This window comes from Pseudochaenichthys georgianus, chromosome 3 (assembly GCF_902827115.2).
Source record: "Pseudochaenichthys georgianus chromosome 3, fPseGeo1.2, whole genome shotgun sequence".
In the NCBI taxonomy this organism is placed as follows: domain Eukaryota; kingdom Metazoa; phylum Chordata; class Actinopteri; order Perciformes; family Channichthyidae; genus Pseudochaenichthys; species Pseudochaenichthys georgianus.
In genome coordinates, this window is record NC_047505.1 from 47483875 (window position 1) to 47499846 (window position 15972).

The following is a 15972-nucleotide window of genomic DNA, read 5'->3' on the forward strand; positions in this document are numbered from 1 at the left end:
TGAGTTTGGCGTCTAGGCTCGGGCCTCATCACTCCGCAGATTTACAAAGAACATTGAGTGATGATTAGATAACTAACCCCCGAGCCTACAGGTGGTGGTGGGGCAGGCGAGCAGCAGCAACATGAAACACAGGAACATGAACGCAGCAATAGCAAGTGAACACAGCAGTGGCAGCAGCAGCATCGAGGCAGAGGTAGGAAGACCTGGCAGCTTAAATAGAGCGGCATGTTTAGGAGAATGTGTTTGGTTGGTTGTAAGAGGGACGAGGTGCGTCACATGTTCATGTATCATTGGTGCTCGAGTTGACTGCCTGAACTAGCTCGCAGGCTTCGCCCCATGTATAATGGACTAATATTCATATCATGATACATACTAAGTATGCAGGTTTAGGTGGTGAAAATGTAGTAAAGTAATAGTTTTATTTTTGCACTCAACCACAATCCAAGGATAAAGACAGATTTATTTGAAAATAAAAGACAATGTGGCCGATGTAAAACATAAGAAAATAAGTGAATTTTAAATATTTTCCCTATGACCACATTATGTCACATACAGATTTGAGTCGCACCACTACCCTCCAGCTCTTAATATATCACTTCATGATATGTGCTTGTATGTTATTTCAGCCAATATGTGATGCTTTATGTTTTGGTTTAACACTTAACAACTCCTCAACTGATCTAATCGTTTTCTGATAATGGCTAAGATGGTCTTCTTCTTAGTCTCTCTCTACTGTAAATGTTTCCAAATATAAAACGGGGTGTCATTGTTCATGAATCATTTCACAAAAGCAAACAGTGAGAACTGGAGAAGAGTTTGTCTTTATTTCCAGCTGAGAAAATAACCAAACAAAACCAATTTGCTTTTTGAAATTAAAATAATTCCAAGCCTGGTTGGTAGAAGGCTTTTGTAAAGAGTCCAGAAACAAACACTATTTAATATGTTTATTTTTGATTTCAGGGACAATGGGAACAGTCACTCGCCAATTTGTTGAACTAGTAGGATGACACAAATGAGTTTAAACTGGGACACAATTCAAATTAGGATGCAACACTGCCAGAATACATTTTATGTTGTTACAAATAAATGAATACAGTATTGTTTGTTCTATTCAGTGACAAAAGACAGACACACTCGTGTTTATGTGTTTCCGAAGCTACATGTCTGTTTTGTACAGAAGAAAAAAGGGATTTACCGCCACCTTGTGGTTGCTTTAAGGAGTGCAAGGTGGAATAACAATTATAATAACTATAATTACATTAAATATGTACTTTTCTGTAGATATAAAATCAAACCAATTATATGATATGCCTCAAATGTATCACAGGACTTACATGCACCTTTGCGTAGAGGTCAAGTTAAAGACTCCCTGGGCTCATTATAAGAACAATTGATTCACTTAAAATATGAACTACACAACAAGGTGTGATGTGTTTTTCAATGTTCTGTACAGTGTGATACAGAGTGTAATTTATTGAGCAATGATTGTGGATTCATGAACACAAATTCAAAAATGACTTTGTTTGCCTTTTAGAAATAGTTTGAATGCTTTAAAATCCAACTATCGGCTGTAGTCATTTCCAGTAGATCTGTTTTGTAACACGTGTGGATCAGGAACAACAAATAAATTGAACTGAGCACGCCTTGTTCTATACCAGGATGTAATATGGCCGTCCACCACTGGAGGGCAGTAAGACTCTGCAACAGAGAGGGGGTGAAGTGCAGCCGAAGCCTCCTGGGAACAAAGGATTAGTTGTTGGTCCAGCACAATCAAAAGACTGTTGTATGTAAATTGTGTAAATCCACTATGTGGGAGGAGGGTTATGCCAGTCTGATTTCACGGCCAGTCCACCCACTGGAAAAGGACCTCAGGCCAGCAGACCCACGGCTGAATAGTTAAAAGGGAAAAAGGCCATTGTAAAAAGTCAGCCACTGACACAAGGATAATTTTCCTCTGCAATGTTGTGTTTCTGCAGTTCTCATTTGGGAACGTTTTCTGGCTTTGGTTCAATTCCTGTCCATGCTCAGTACTCACTTTATTCCATACTGTGAAACATAAGGACACAGTGACATTTGTTCAACTATTGTAAAACAAACGGCAATTGGTTAGGTGAAAGTTCTCAACTGAATCTAAGAGAGTGCGGCGGTTGAAACTGTAGTGATTACAGGTTATATGGCTTGGAGATCATTTGTCAGTAAAATGGCAAATTATGATCCAGGCCACATATTACCATTCAAGTCAGACCATAAGTCCCCTGGGGACAATGGAGCTTTGCAGCGTGGGTGAGTGAGTAGGTAAATAATTTGGGTGAGGAGACAGGGACACAATTAAAGTGACACATGTAAATGTTGGCTAAATGTGGAGGAGAGGGTGCTTTCTCAAGCAGCTAATTGATCAATTAAGTAAACAGAGGCCGCTCCTGGAGGGGTGACGTGGTGGGGATGGAAAATGGGTGGTAGATAAGGCAAGGTGCTAATGACTCATCTGTGGCTAAAATATGAGTCTGACAATAATAATCCAGCAGGAACGGCTGTGGAGAAACAGAAGCACTGCTGAAAACCTTGCCAAAAGCAAATGGAAACATATCAGAATACTGTGTGTTTACTCCGTTTTTACACTAACTACAATGTTTTAAATGTGCAGATATGAGCTTGACATTTGTCATTTTGTATTGCTGTACAAAATGTGTATGTGTGTGTATGGATCTTATATTTACACTTTTACTCTCAAAAGGAGCAATGTAAAGTAGCTTTTTTGCTACTTTAGCTGCCAGTGCTGCAGAAACATTCTTTAACTCATTCACACTAACACAGGAATATGTTTGTGGAGAAACAGATGCCTTTGCAGAGGCTTGCTTTCTGAACGAGGACGTTTTTTCACACCCCAGTACATGAAAGTCCATAATTGGTCTCAAATATTTGCTTTTGCTGCCTTGTACAAAAAACATTTCCAATTCTGCTTGCTGAACATTGCTGCCATGGAGCTTTAAGTAAACCAATAATACAAAGCCTCAGTGAGAAAGAACTTAACAGGAGAGTAGAAAAACAAAAAGGGAGCTCCTTCTGATGTATTGTTATCCAACAAGACCGCACACTACAGGCCCTGCTGTGTTCTGGGGGGGGGGGGGGGGGGGCAGTGCCCCCCTAATACTGACTTTGGACCCCCCTGTGGCCCCCCTGAAAATGAAAATGAAAAAAAAAGTTTATGATTAAACGATGTATTGACTGATGGAATAGGCAGAACTAATGCTATTTGTCATTCTAGTCCGACCCATTAGAGCGTAAAAACTGTAACTATAAGTATCTGAAATAAATATGTGAACTGAAACAAATACCAATAACTGTATTGCATTGTGTTCTTATCATAGGCGGTGCCAGGGGGGCGCTAGGGGGTGCTGCTGCTCCCTCTAGGATAGCCATAGCACCCCCTAAGCACCCCCAAGAAATGTATGTGTTTTTAAATTTTTATGTGTGAAATTCATAATTAAGAATTAATTTTAATTCCTGGCCTGGGAGCGCCTTGGGATCCCCCAGTCAGAGCTGGTTGATGTGAGCAGGCAAAAGAAAGTTTGGGGCTCTCTGCTGGAACTGCTACCCTCCGCGACCCGGCCACAGATAAGCGGGAGAAGATGGATGGATGGATGGAAATTCATAATTTGAAAAATGATTGATTCAAAAATAATATGCTACAGTACAAGTATTACTTCTGGGTCTCTGTGTTTAATTCAAGCTCTGCTCTGTGTGTGTCTGGCACGAGCCATTTTGTGTGCGAGAGAGAGAGTGTGCACCGGTACCGGAGATCGTTGTGGTTAGGGCCGTATCCAGGATTTCCTAAATTCGGAGCCTTCATTGTAACAGTCGTGGGTGTATGTGTGTGGGGAGTGTTGCAGTAGAAAATTCCACTGTAGCGCCCGGTACATTAATGGGAAACCCTACATGTTTGAGCACCCTCTATGAAACGTCAAGCTACCCCACAGCACCCCCAAAAGAAAATATCTGGCACCGCCACTGTTTCTTATGCGCAATTACTTTATACTGTCTTTGTCTTTTTCGTCCTGCATGTATTGTGCCCCCCTCAGAATATACAGTAACTGCCCCCCCCAGTCAAATTGGTCTAGAACAGACAAATAAATTAGCTTCACAAAAGTAGAATGTATTGCAGAGCTTTAATGTCAGTTTTGAAGGGATGACACAGTGTGCATGTCCTGATATTTGTGTGCAGCACAGGTTGATTTCAGGAACGTCTGGGCTCTTAATAAGTAAACCGCCACCATTAGCTAGGACCTCAGTTTCATCTCAAATAAAGCTCTGTATGTCAGATGGCAGAGTGTTTCTGTTTTAATGTGAATTCATATCTACTTATGCCCTTTGCTGCTATGTGAAGTACAGCACTTTCAGTCAATAAAACCGACCTGATCTGACTCAAATATAAATGTGGATGACAGGCACTTCTGTTCAAATTGGAAGATTAAATGTCTTTGACTTTGGCTTACCACGATCACATCTTGCCTCACAATGGAACCCTTTAAAAGTGTATTATCTACAAATGCTTGGGAGGAAGGTAATACATTGACAAGAGACACGCTCTCATGTTCTAAATGTGCAGAGTAAGTGGCGCTGAACGAGAAAAGCTCCTGTGCCGACAGCCAGGTGGACAGGTCCCCACCCTCATTCCCTCTGTCTTCCATTTGAATAATGCATGCTAATTACCTACTTGCCGAGAGCAGAACTGTCACCCCACAGGCCCAAATAGACATTACCATGCACATACAAGCACAAATAACACACCTACCAGCATACGCACTCGCTGACACACACACACACACACACACACACACACACACACACACACACACACACACACACACACACACACACACACACACACACGCGCGCGCACACACACACACACACACACACACACGCACACACACACACACACATACACACACACACACACACACGCGCACACGAACGTTTAGTGGCTGTCACTGCAGCACATTTACAATAGAAACTTCACGGGACCTCGTTGATAAACTTGAGGGAAATCCTTTAACAAAAAGGACCTGTCAGGACATTATGTAGGCTAATGATAGACTACATCTAGCACTCTGCTGGAAGAGCTGAGCGCGGCACTTTCCAGGCTTTAACTGACAGAGATTGACAGCAAGGGTAATAAAATAGTTCACTGAAGTAAAAGCTACTTTGAATAATCTTTTAGTAATTTTATAATGTAAAAAATACTTAAATATTAATTGAAATAAATAAAGTAAAATAGGTTTAATCTTTAACTGAGAATAGGAATTAAAAAATATTTCTCAGTTAAAGGGGCCCTTTTAGGCTTTCTGGGGGTTTCCCTTTCCCGTAGGTTTTGTGCATGTTAATGGTCTGTAAAGGCTAACATCACAAAGTTCCCTCCAGAAGGAGTTTCTCCCACACACTTGACACATATGTATTGGACTCCTTTGTTTACTTCAGTGATATAATGACATCAGTATGTAACAATTGCGCTTCTATTGGCTAGCACTCCAACAAATTGTATGAGATTTGCTATTGGGCAGGACATCTCTAAGAGGTTGACCAATCACAACGGACACAGCGAGCTAACCGATCAGAGCAGACTGGGCTGTGGTTTAAGACAAAGGGTGAAAAATAGGTGCTGCAGCAATAAAGCATTTCTGAACATTAAAGCATGTAAACATTTCACACTTAATGGACCTGAAAAAGAGCTTAATATGTCCTTAATAAGCAGCAAATAAATAGTGGTGTGTCAATTAAAGGAGAATACCTTGTCCACCTTAAAGGTCATCTCACCTTAAGTGGACCTGAGCCAGAGGTGTTGCACACACTTTCACAGACATGCTCTACCCACTCCCTAATCTTAGCATTACCCCTTGTTGCAATACACATAACTTAACAGCTGAACAAAATTATGAGGTGGGTAACTACATGGAAAGTGAATGCATGTGTCCACAACATAGTTGCTGCTAAATCTTCTCGATGTGTGGACTGTGACTTTCATACAGGTATTGCACATACACTGCAGTTGGCAAAGAAAGATGAATTTGACCTGTTTGTGCATCAGTTAATGTTGCAGCTGGCCGCTGGTTAGTTGAACCAGATCACCCCCATGTCCAAGGTATGCAAGGCAATAATCTTGGCGTTTATTAGTCACAAAAACAAACAAAAAATAGCATTGCTAATGTGAAAAGTAACTAATTACTAACTAATATCTTTATATGTAAAGAAAATGTCTTTAGCAATTTCTATTTTCAAAAAAGAAAAGAAAAGTGATAATAAAAAGGTACTTTTAGTATACCTCTGACAAAAGGCAAACATTTATTTCTTTGCTGCCATTATATAACTATATTTGTTGTACCAGGGTGTTTTGGGGGATATAATATATGTTATGAGAATAAGGTAAAAAAAAGTCACCACTTCTGCAGTGCAACAATGCTGGCACCGGATGCATGGCACTCTACATGTACACATCCCACACATGCACACAAGTACGCACTTACACACATTCAGAATTCCTTTCTCATATGTACTATATAAACACAATCGCAATTGAGCATGCATCAACATACTGTATATGCATACACATGGACTTCAATACATACACTTCTTTGTAACATACGTAGCCCTATGGAACTAATGTGCATAGTTGCACATCAATTACAGTATATCGGGGAGCTCAGAGGTTTTCCCATCCCATTTATTTGTGGCTTGGTTACACAGAAAAATCCTCAGTTGGCTAAACCTGCAATTCCACTGATGAGTTTCCTGGCTGCATACCCAATACAGAGGTAAATCTGGCATGGGTGCACTTTTATGAATTCATGTGTATGTGTGCTTTTGCTGGACAACCAATTGCCAAACAGAGCTGCCAGGGTTTGCTTCTCCAACTTCAGTTCCCCCAGCAAAAACTGTGGCAACCCGGGCTAATTTGCCTGCCTGCCAGTGAGAGCCCCTCCATTGGTATGCAAGGCATGGTGTGTCCTCAACAATAATTCGGGGATAAAATCAATGATGCTGCCAGTGAACGGTGCATGGTTTTTACTGTCTCCATCAGTGACTTTTGGGAGGGTGTGTGTGGCTCCGTGACACGCTGGTTTGACAGATCTTCAACAGCTGTGTTGGTGGAGGGCCATGTGCGAGTGGGGATGAGGGTGTTGACAAGGCTGTCCATTAAAGCTGGGCGTGACACATGAGCAGCAGTAAAGCGGGTCTGTCCCATCGCCGTCATCGCTGTCACACGTTTTGCCGCGACGGAGAGTTCAGCCCCGCGTTAATGGATTCCAACTTGACGGATTCCACTTGATCACATCTCAGTTGAATCTCCATTAAGATGTCAACGCAATGGTTAATGCATTTGAGATTTTTCCCGTCGTCCTTCTAAACCGTTATTTATGACACTTATTAGGAAGCGTAACCCGGCCATCAATTAATGTCCTGCAGGCATGCTAAGCAATTGGGTCCATTGGCGTCAGACCAAATGTACTGGAACGTCCATTAATACTGCAATCCGCATGCAAGTGCTCACATTGAAATGAGCCCATTTGGAGACACACACACACACACACACACACACACACACACACACACACACACACACACACACACACACACACCCACACCCACACCCACACACACACACACCCACGCACTCCTTAAGGCAAAGCTTCGTGCACATTTGCAGTTTTCTTAAGTTGCACTTTGAGAAAAGATCTAATGCATCTCGAAAAGCAAACACATTTAACTTGTTTACACCTCATCATGAAGGTGAGACACCCTGGTAATGTATTTTCCCTACATACGTTGATGCTTTTTACTCAGTGATGAAAGGAAATGTTATACCTTGTCATTTAATGAAGCATTTTCTTTTAATTGGAACTGGCCTAAAATGTAGAAAAATGTATCCACACTGCATTGCTGGAAAAAAAACTGTTAACTTAAAGATTACTTTTAATATATTAATCTATAGATCTAGCCAGCTGTAAAAGATATGAGGAGTCACATACTGTGAGAAGACTAACATCTCTTAAAGGGTGAAGTCAGCTCGTGAGATTGTCTGCAGTGAAATGTAAAATATAAAAAAATGAAAATCAGTGCATTTTACTATATAGTCTGATAGTCTGACACTTCAATTCACCTACAATGACATGCCCGGTATTACCAATTAACTATTCAATACTGTATACTTTATTGAAAACCATTCAATCTTTATTTCGGGTTTCTGTGGAGTTACATTTAAAAAGGGAATTCCAAAAATACCCAAACCACATGACTGGAATAAACAATACAATGGATGGATTTTGTGCCGCAAAGAAAAAACTAACAAGTGGCTTAACTTGATCTGTTAAGATGGCGACTGCACATCACATAACAAGGGGCCAGTTGAAACAGAAGGAGGGAGGATTATTCTAACTGCGGACAAAATGAGGTTTGGCTGTGGAACACATGGATTAGAGCTGATCTGCAAATACAGCAGCTTTCATTTGTAAAAAGAATAGCAGTAACTCCCAACTTGCCTTGTAGTGGTGTTTGCTTCCAGACAAACCTTGTAATAAAGGACGTGGGAGGTGTTGAGTAATGATTCCCTCCAAATCCACTTTGTTACTATAAATGGAGTCAGTACACATTGTGTGTTGGAGAGACCCCGGTACCTGTTGTTGTTTGAATTTGTTCTCAGGCAGACAGCAGATAGGAACAAGTTATGAAGGTAACACCGCCATCGCTCAGGCAGGACAGACCATTACTCATGTGATGTTAGCTCGTGTTATTAGCTAAATACAACCGCCTGTAAGATGAAGGACAGGAGTAAACACACCGTGTGTGCTGAGCAAAATGTCACTGGGTGTTTTTGTGTGTGTGTGTGTGCGCGTGCGCGCGCGTGTGTGGGTGTGTGTGTGCGCGTGCGTGCATGTGTGTGTGCGTGCATGTGTGTGTACTAGGCTGATTTAATAAGAGGTTTTTCAAAATTAAAGTATGTTTGGTTAAAGGGGACCTATAATGCAAAATGCATGTCTTTTATACATAAATATGTGTCCCCGGTGTCAGGGAACTCACAAAGTGTCAGAAAACAAAACCCTCTCTCTTTTCCTCCGTACCCAAATCTAAAAAAAAGGGAGGTGCTAACAAGCAGATCCAGAATTGTTGCTCCTATTATGTAATTGGCGACGTGACACGTCCCAACCTATCGTCTCCGTATACAGTCGCAGCTGTGTGTCTGTGTATTCAGCAGGATGTCTGCAGGAGGCACTTAGAGTAAAGTTGTTATATATATATATATATATATATATATATATAATACATATAATGGCACTGTTCTAGCGGTAAACACTTAAGAATGAACATGTCAAGCTACTGTATGTGCTGTATCAGAAACAATGCGCCGCATGTTTTGGGAGTAATATGCTCTGTGTTTACATTAGCAAGCATGCTAACACTCAGAGCTAACCATGGAGCTAACGCTGTAGGCTACTGGATAGAATATGTGTAACGTAATGTCCTTGTGGTAAACCCTGCGGGAGAGAAAGGTTTGAGCTCCGTACTGTTTCAGAAATAATGCTTGAAGTGGTTGGGAGCATAATATGGCATTTAATCAATGCAGCGTTTGGCTGAGTTTCTCCCAGTAGAAAACTCTCTGAGCAGAGGAAAGTTGCGTTGCTACAAAGGGGCGTGGCAAGCAACAGCCGTTCCATTTAAATTAGAATCAGCCTTTTTGGAACAGGGCTGGAATAGAGGGTTTGAGCAGTATGAGGCATGGCTACAATGGGTGATCTGTTTGGTATTTTAAGCAAAAAAGGTCACAGACATGTTTTGTATAGGTATGGCCCTACAATATATTATATTGTAGTGCCGAGAGATATGGAGTCAGAGGCGGTGCATCGAAGGTGCAAAAGGGAACTTTAATGAGGAGCAGAAAAGGACATGTTGTCGGGTCGCAGCCCGGGTCGACAAGAGAGAGCCAAGAGGGCACACCTATTTATAGGTAACCCATAACATGTCCGTGTGGGAACAATAACCGCAACTGTAGTTCCAAGTATGAATTATGTCCCAGTGGTTAAATAGGTGGTCACCACACAAGCCCCCCCAGAATTCAAACATGGCAAAAAAATATATCCCCACGTCCGTGGAGGAAACATCACAAGGGCCGAGGAGGGTGGGGCCGCAGGTGAGGACCGGGCCATGGAACGGGCCACGAAAGGGGGCCGCAGGAGAGGGCAGGGGCCCTAACGAGGGCGAGGGCACCCACACCGGGGGCGGGCCGTCGTAAGGGGGCCGCACTAGGTGTTGCGGAGAACCCAGCAGGAAAGAGGGCAACCCGGCCGCAGGCAGACGCACAACGGCGGCGGGCATGAAGTCCTCGGCAGGCGTCGGGGTATCCCCGGAAGAGAGGGCAACCCGGCCGCAGGCAGACGCACAACGGCGGCGGGCATGAAGTCCTCGGCAGGCGTCGAGGTATCCCCGGAAGAGAGGAGCAGTCCCCCCGGGAGGAAGGAGCACAACCCGGCCGCAGGCAGACGTGCCGCGGCGGCGGGCATGAAGTCCTCAGCAGGTGCTGAGGCATCACCGGGAAGCAGGAGAGGCCAGACAGGGTCCCGGAGCGCGCCACCCATGGGCCGATGGAGCATGGGCGACGTCCGGAACTGTCGAGGCGAGAGGGGGTCCAGGAGTGCGCCACCCAGGCGTCGATGAACGTGAGTGGCGTCTGGATATCCCCGGAAGGCAGGAGAGGCCAAACAGGCTCCGGAGCGCGCCACCCACGGGCCGATGGCAGCATGGTCGACGTCCAAAACCGTTGAGGCGAGACGGGGTCCAGGAGTGCACCACCCAGGCGTCGATGATACCGTGAGTGGCGTCTGGAACCGCCGTCGAGGTGGTGAAAAAAATGAGTGTCCACATGAGGTCAACCGGCTGGTCGAACCTCCTCTCCGGCACCGGAACAAAAATTGTTAACAGTCAGATGTCAACACGTCGTTAGTTGCTAGCCGTTAGCTGCCGCTGCTAGTTGTCGTTAGCTGTTAGCCGTTGTTAGCTGTTAGCTGTCGTTGTTAGCCGTCGGTAGCTGCTAGTTGTCGTTAGCTGTTAGCCGTTGTTAGCTGTTAGCCGTCGGTAGCTGCTAGCCGTTAGCTGTAGTGGTTAGCTGTTAGCTGGTGTCGACGGCCGCTAGCCGGAAGCCGTTAGCTGGCTGCCATGGGTAGCTGCTAGCCGTCGTTAGCCCCTCGTGGTTAGCCGCTAGTCGTCGTCAGCCCGCGCAGCCAGGACGTGCAGCCGCACGCCCCGAAGAAACAAGCCCACGAGGTAGCAATCGGTTTGCTGGTCGACCCAGCAGGTCGTGCATCGTCCCCCTGCTGGTTGGAAAGCCGATGCAGGAACGGCGAGCAACGTCCCCAGCTCTTCTGCGGGGCGCGCACCGAGCCTCAGTCCGCGTGCCGGTGGCAGCCACGGACGATTCCAAAAATCCCCGGCATTTCGAGAAAGAAACATGAGTTCCTTTTGCCGTGTTCGGGTCCGTCCCGGAAACTTCTCGAGACTTGTCGGGGTCACCAGTGTAGTGCCGAGAGATATGGAGTCAGAGGCGGTGCATCGAAGGTGCAAAAGGGAACTTTAATGAGGAGCAGAAAAGGACATGTTGTCGGGTCGCAGCCCGGGTCGACAAGAGAGAGCCAAGAGGGCACACCTATTTATAGGTAACCCATAACATGTCCGTGTGGGAACAATAACCGCAACTGTAGTTCCAAGTATGAATTATGTCCCAGTGGTTAAATAGGTGGTCACCACACAATATAATATATATATATATATATATAATAAGATACTGTAAATGATCTCTACAATAAAATAGTTTAGTGCAGGACGTCCAAAGATATTAATAGGAAAATGTGCAAAACAGACAAATTAATAATGCTTTATTTAAACATTAAAGAATACTTTAAGTTAAGGTCTTCTTTTGAATAAGAAAAAAGCTTTGGGGGTATCTACAGATAAATGTTAAGCCTGACAAAGTACTTAACGTCTAATATATTGCATAATTAGTTTTGGGACTTGACAATCAACTTTCCTGCAATGTTAACTATGTTGAAGCACTTATTTTAACTGATATTATACATATTTATTAAACTCTTATAAGATGTATGTAGAAAGTATAAGACATGCGCAGAATATGACAGTTTAATGGTGGAGGTACACACATATCGATAGATGTCTTGTAATGCACTGTTGAGGATGCGACCCAAATTGTTCAACTCTGACCTTGCCAGGTATTGAACATTCAATAAATAAAGAACACAGAATTATGAAATATAAAATGGGGTGACGGGGTGGACCCGTTCAAATCCAGTTTTGGATAACCTGCCGTGGTTCCATCCCATTTGAAAGTGCTGTTTGACGCATGGCGTAACCTGGGCGTAACCCTCGGCGCACTGCCACTCAAACATCCAATCACAGAGCTTGAGGACTAATCACGGGGTTTGTCGGTTTGTCAAGCAAAGCGGAGAGTGTAAAAAATGGGTGTAAAATTCTCTAAAGCAACTACTATGAGCTGCTCCGACCCTCGGTCCTGACGGACTCCGGATTAATCAAACAAATAAATAAACACAAGGATAATTGTGTCTTATTGTTGAGTAAATAACAGTGTGTGGTTTAGAAAAATAATACAAAATTAGAAGGAAAAAACGATGAAACAATACAGATTTCAGTATTCTGAGCCCCTAACTGACAGCAACAAAAGTCCGAAATTATTCAACTAAAATAAAGAAGTAAAAACAATAAGTGTGGCTTGATATTGAGTAAAAAAAAGGTTGATAAATGCTGTGAGAATGGATCTGCGGAGAGCATTTTGCCCCGGTCCCAACTCGTCTATTACCAACGTTCAAGGAGCTCTATGCAAGTCAATAGCCGCGTTCACACTGCGGTACTTTTCCCACAAAGGTTCATGCGAACTTAGTTCATGATCGCGTTCACACCAAAAAGAGCCGGTACTAAAAGTAGTTCATGCGAACCTTTTTACCCCCTCGAAAGTCCCTGCTAGAGAGCAGGGACTTTCGAGCGGCTCTTTTTTGAGAAAAGAGCTATATTCCTGATTGGCTGGGCGGATTGCAAACCACGCCCCGTAAAACTTTTCTGAAGCCGCCATTTTATTATCCTCGCATTAGCATTAGCATTAGCCCAGCGCAGAAACGCAGAGAGACTAACTTATGGCAACACAAAATAAAACATGGGAGCGGTGGAGATGAGGAGGTGTCGGCGTTCTGGCGATTTACTCGGAAGGCTTCAGTAGAAGCTGCTGGGACTCCCAGCAGCTTCTACTGAAGCCTTCCCCAACTCCGGGGACTTCCGGCCGGGGACTTTGGGCGGCCTGAAGTGGGTTGCGGCCTGCCAGTAAACCCAAAGCAGAAGAAGAAGAAGTGACGTCAGCGGCTTCATTTGCCTAATCCACCCCCAGGGACTTTTTCTGGTGTGAACGCGATCTGTACTTAGTTTATGCGAACTAAAGAGTTCGCATGAACTAAGTTCGCATGAACCTTTGTGGGAAAAGTACCGCAGTGTGAACGCGGCTATTGGGACTCCCTGATAGTTGAAACTGACGACAGGGACCCTGACATAACGTCAACATAGGCCGAGTTGGGAGTGAGAATGTCTTGGTTTAGCTTAGTGCCTCGGCCCTGCTGCTGCAAAACGGGGGGTGTTGTTTGCTTAACTATTTTCGATTCAAAGCTTACTAATATTAAATATGTTGAATGTCCAAATGGCACCACTTGTGTTCCCAGAAATACACCCACCAAGTGTGAACGGACAAACTGTTATCGAGATTGTAAATTGTTCTCATGTATTACAAGAGAACAATTTATTTTGTTCATGCTATTTTTCAGAACACTTTTAGCTAAATACACTTTTTTCAAAGTAGTGGGGACATGTCCCCAGCATAAAGGACATATGCTTCCTATAGACCCAGCAGCAGGCGTTGCTTTCTGAAAATCACTTCACTTCTCAGGTAGGCACACCTACCAAAAGCAGTCAGACGTCTCCATGTTCTTTATAAAGCAGCTGCAGTCTGCCTCCTGATCTGAGCTGCTAATCACCCACCAGACAAGGTAAGAACACACTCCTCTTGCAGGAGCAGAACTCTGCTTTGACATCTTGCCTTTTCAGACTTTCTCAGTACAGATTAATGCTTGAACAAAAAAAGATATACCGTATTTTCCGGACTATAAATCGCACCTGAGTTTAAGTCGCTCTTATCAAAAAGCGTGTCTTTAATGTTCCTGCTGCTGTGTTTCTTGTTTCTGCTGCTTGCCTGCCTCCCCACCATCCCTGCTTCCATCCCAGCTTCCACCTGTAGGCTCGGGGGATAGTTATCTAATCCTCACTAAATGTTCTATGTGCATCTGTGGAGTGATGAGGTCGAGCCTAGACGTCAGTTGCAGGGCCGTCCCTGGCCAACATGAGGCCCCACGCAAAGTTATATGATGAGGCCCTCTGTTTCGCGAGCACCACACTAATTGCGCCGCATAATCGCATAGGTGCGCCGCATTTTCGGCTCAGTTGAGGCACCCTCCGCAAGATGACACCCCTGCATGATCGGCCTGTAGGGAGGGACGGCCCTGGCCAGTTGTCTGACTGAATTCACTTCATGCTGTAAAGCGACAAGCCTACACTCCAAAGCATTGCAATGCAAAGCATGCAACGAAGTCATGGCCAAAGTGAAATTAAAGATAGTTCAGAGGCAGAAAAAGGATATATGAAACACAAAATATACCATTTGTGAGATACAAATATAATCAGTTCCTGACCCTGAAAAAGTGTGAATATAACATCCACCTCTCAGCCTGGCTGATGTAAATAAAAAGGGGTAGCAATAATCTGTAATGTTGAAGGTATGGATTAAGAGATGTTTAACAAAAAATCTTTTAGAGAAATATTTGGAAGTTGTCAGCTTTTTTTGTCAGAGGAGCTGCCTGTCAAATGCAATGAAAATGAAATCAGAATGTGTGTGTTTTGTGCTCTGTGTGTCTGAACTAGTCTTTCTGTTGCACAGCAATCATGGCTTTTGCGGCAGTCGGTGCAGTTGGTGCAGTTGTTGGAATTGGACAGGCAGTTGCTGGAGCATTACCAACACATCGACAGTGTGACATTGAGGTCGTGAATGAATGTACTACCTTCACTCTTTGTAACCCCAGGTACGTATGTTTTCTGTCTTCTTGTAGGATAAGTTCTCCTCAAATATTCTCTGATCAATAAGGCTTGTCTGCCCCCTCTATGAACAGGAGGTACACTTCAAGTGGAAGCTGTACTACACCTTTACCCCCGACTGTTGCCCCTCTCAAATCTGGGAATGCAGTGTTCCAAAAGACACCACACACAGCTAAAGGAACTGTTGGCGTCTTTACCTACGATCTCCTGAACATGTGTAGAAATCAGACAGCTGAGAAGATAGCTGTCATGTTTTCTGTGCCGTATGACTTTAACCTGTACTCCAACTGGTACGCAGTGGGAGTTTTTAATAAGAGCAAAAAGTGTGATTATGATCTTTATCGTGAGATGTACTACAAAAAAGATATCACGTTTGTCAGAGGTAAAGCGAGTGGTGGTGTTCTCACTTGTGAGGGGAAACAAGTCACCATCATGGCAACAATGTCAGACGCCTACCAACCTGTCATGAAGGTGCACGTGATGCAAAACTAAAGATGAGTGCATCAAGCGCTCTCAATAATTAATCATCAGGGCTGGTAACAAAGTTTACATTTGCTCTTGCACTTCACTGCATTTTGGGGTCACCTCTGTTGTATAACAAAAGTCACATGACTTGAAAGCATGCAACCTGTTAAACTACTCTTGGAAACTTGTAATCTCTGTGATCAGTAAACAATACATTTAATATACTCTTAATGTCTATTCACCTTTGAACATGTACAATTAGTTTCACTTTTACTAATGTGTTAACCTATCATCCCTCCGTATGTG

The 15972-nt window shown here is 43.8% G+C and overlaps 1 protein-coding gene across 1 annotated transcript; it reads left to right on the top strand.

The window, feature by feature from the left end:
* Positions 1-109: 109 nt before the first annotated feature.
* On the top strand, positions 110-15731 carry LOC117442740 (DELTA-sagatoxin-Srs1a-like). The gene is made up of 3 exons (XM_034078692.2): positions 110-193; positions 15047-15188; positions 15276-15731. The coding sequence occupies exons 2-3, from the start codon at positions 15052-15054 to the stop codon at positions 15691-15693; spliced, it is 555 nt and encodes a 184-aa protein (XP_033934583.1). The 5' UTR covers positions 110-193; positions 15047-15051; the 3' UTR covers positions 15694-15731.
* The last annotated feature ends 241 nt before the right edge of the window (positions 15732-15972 follow it).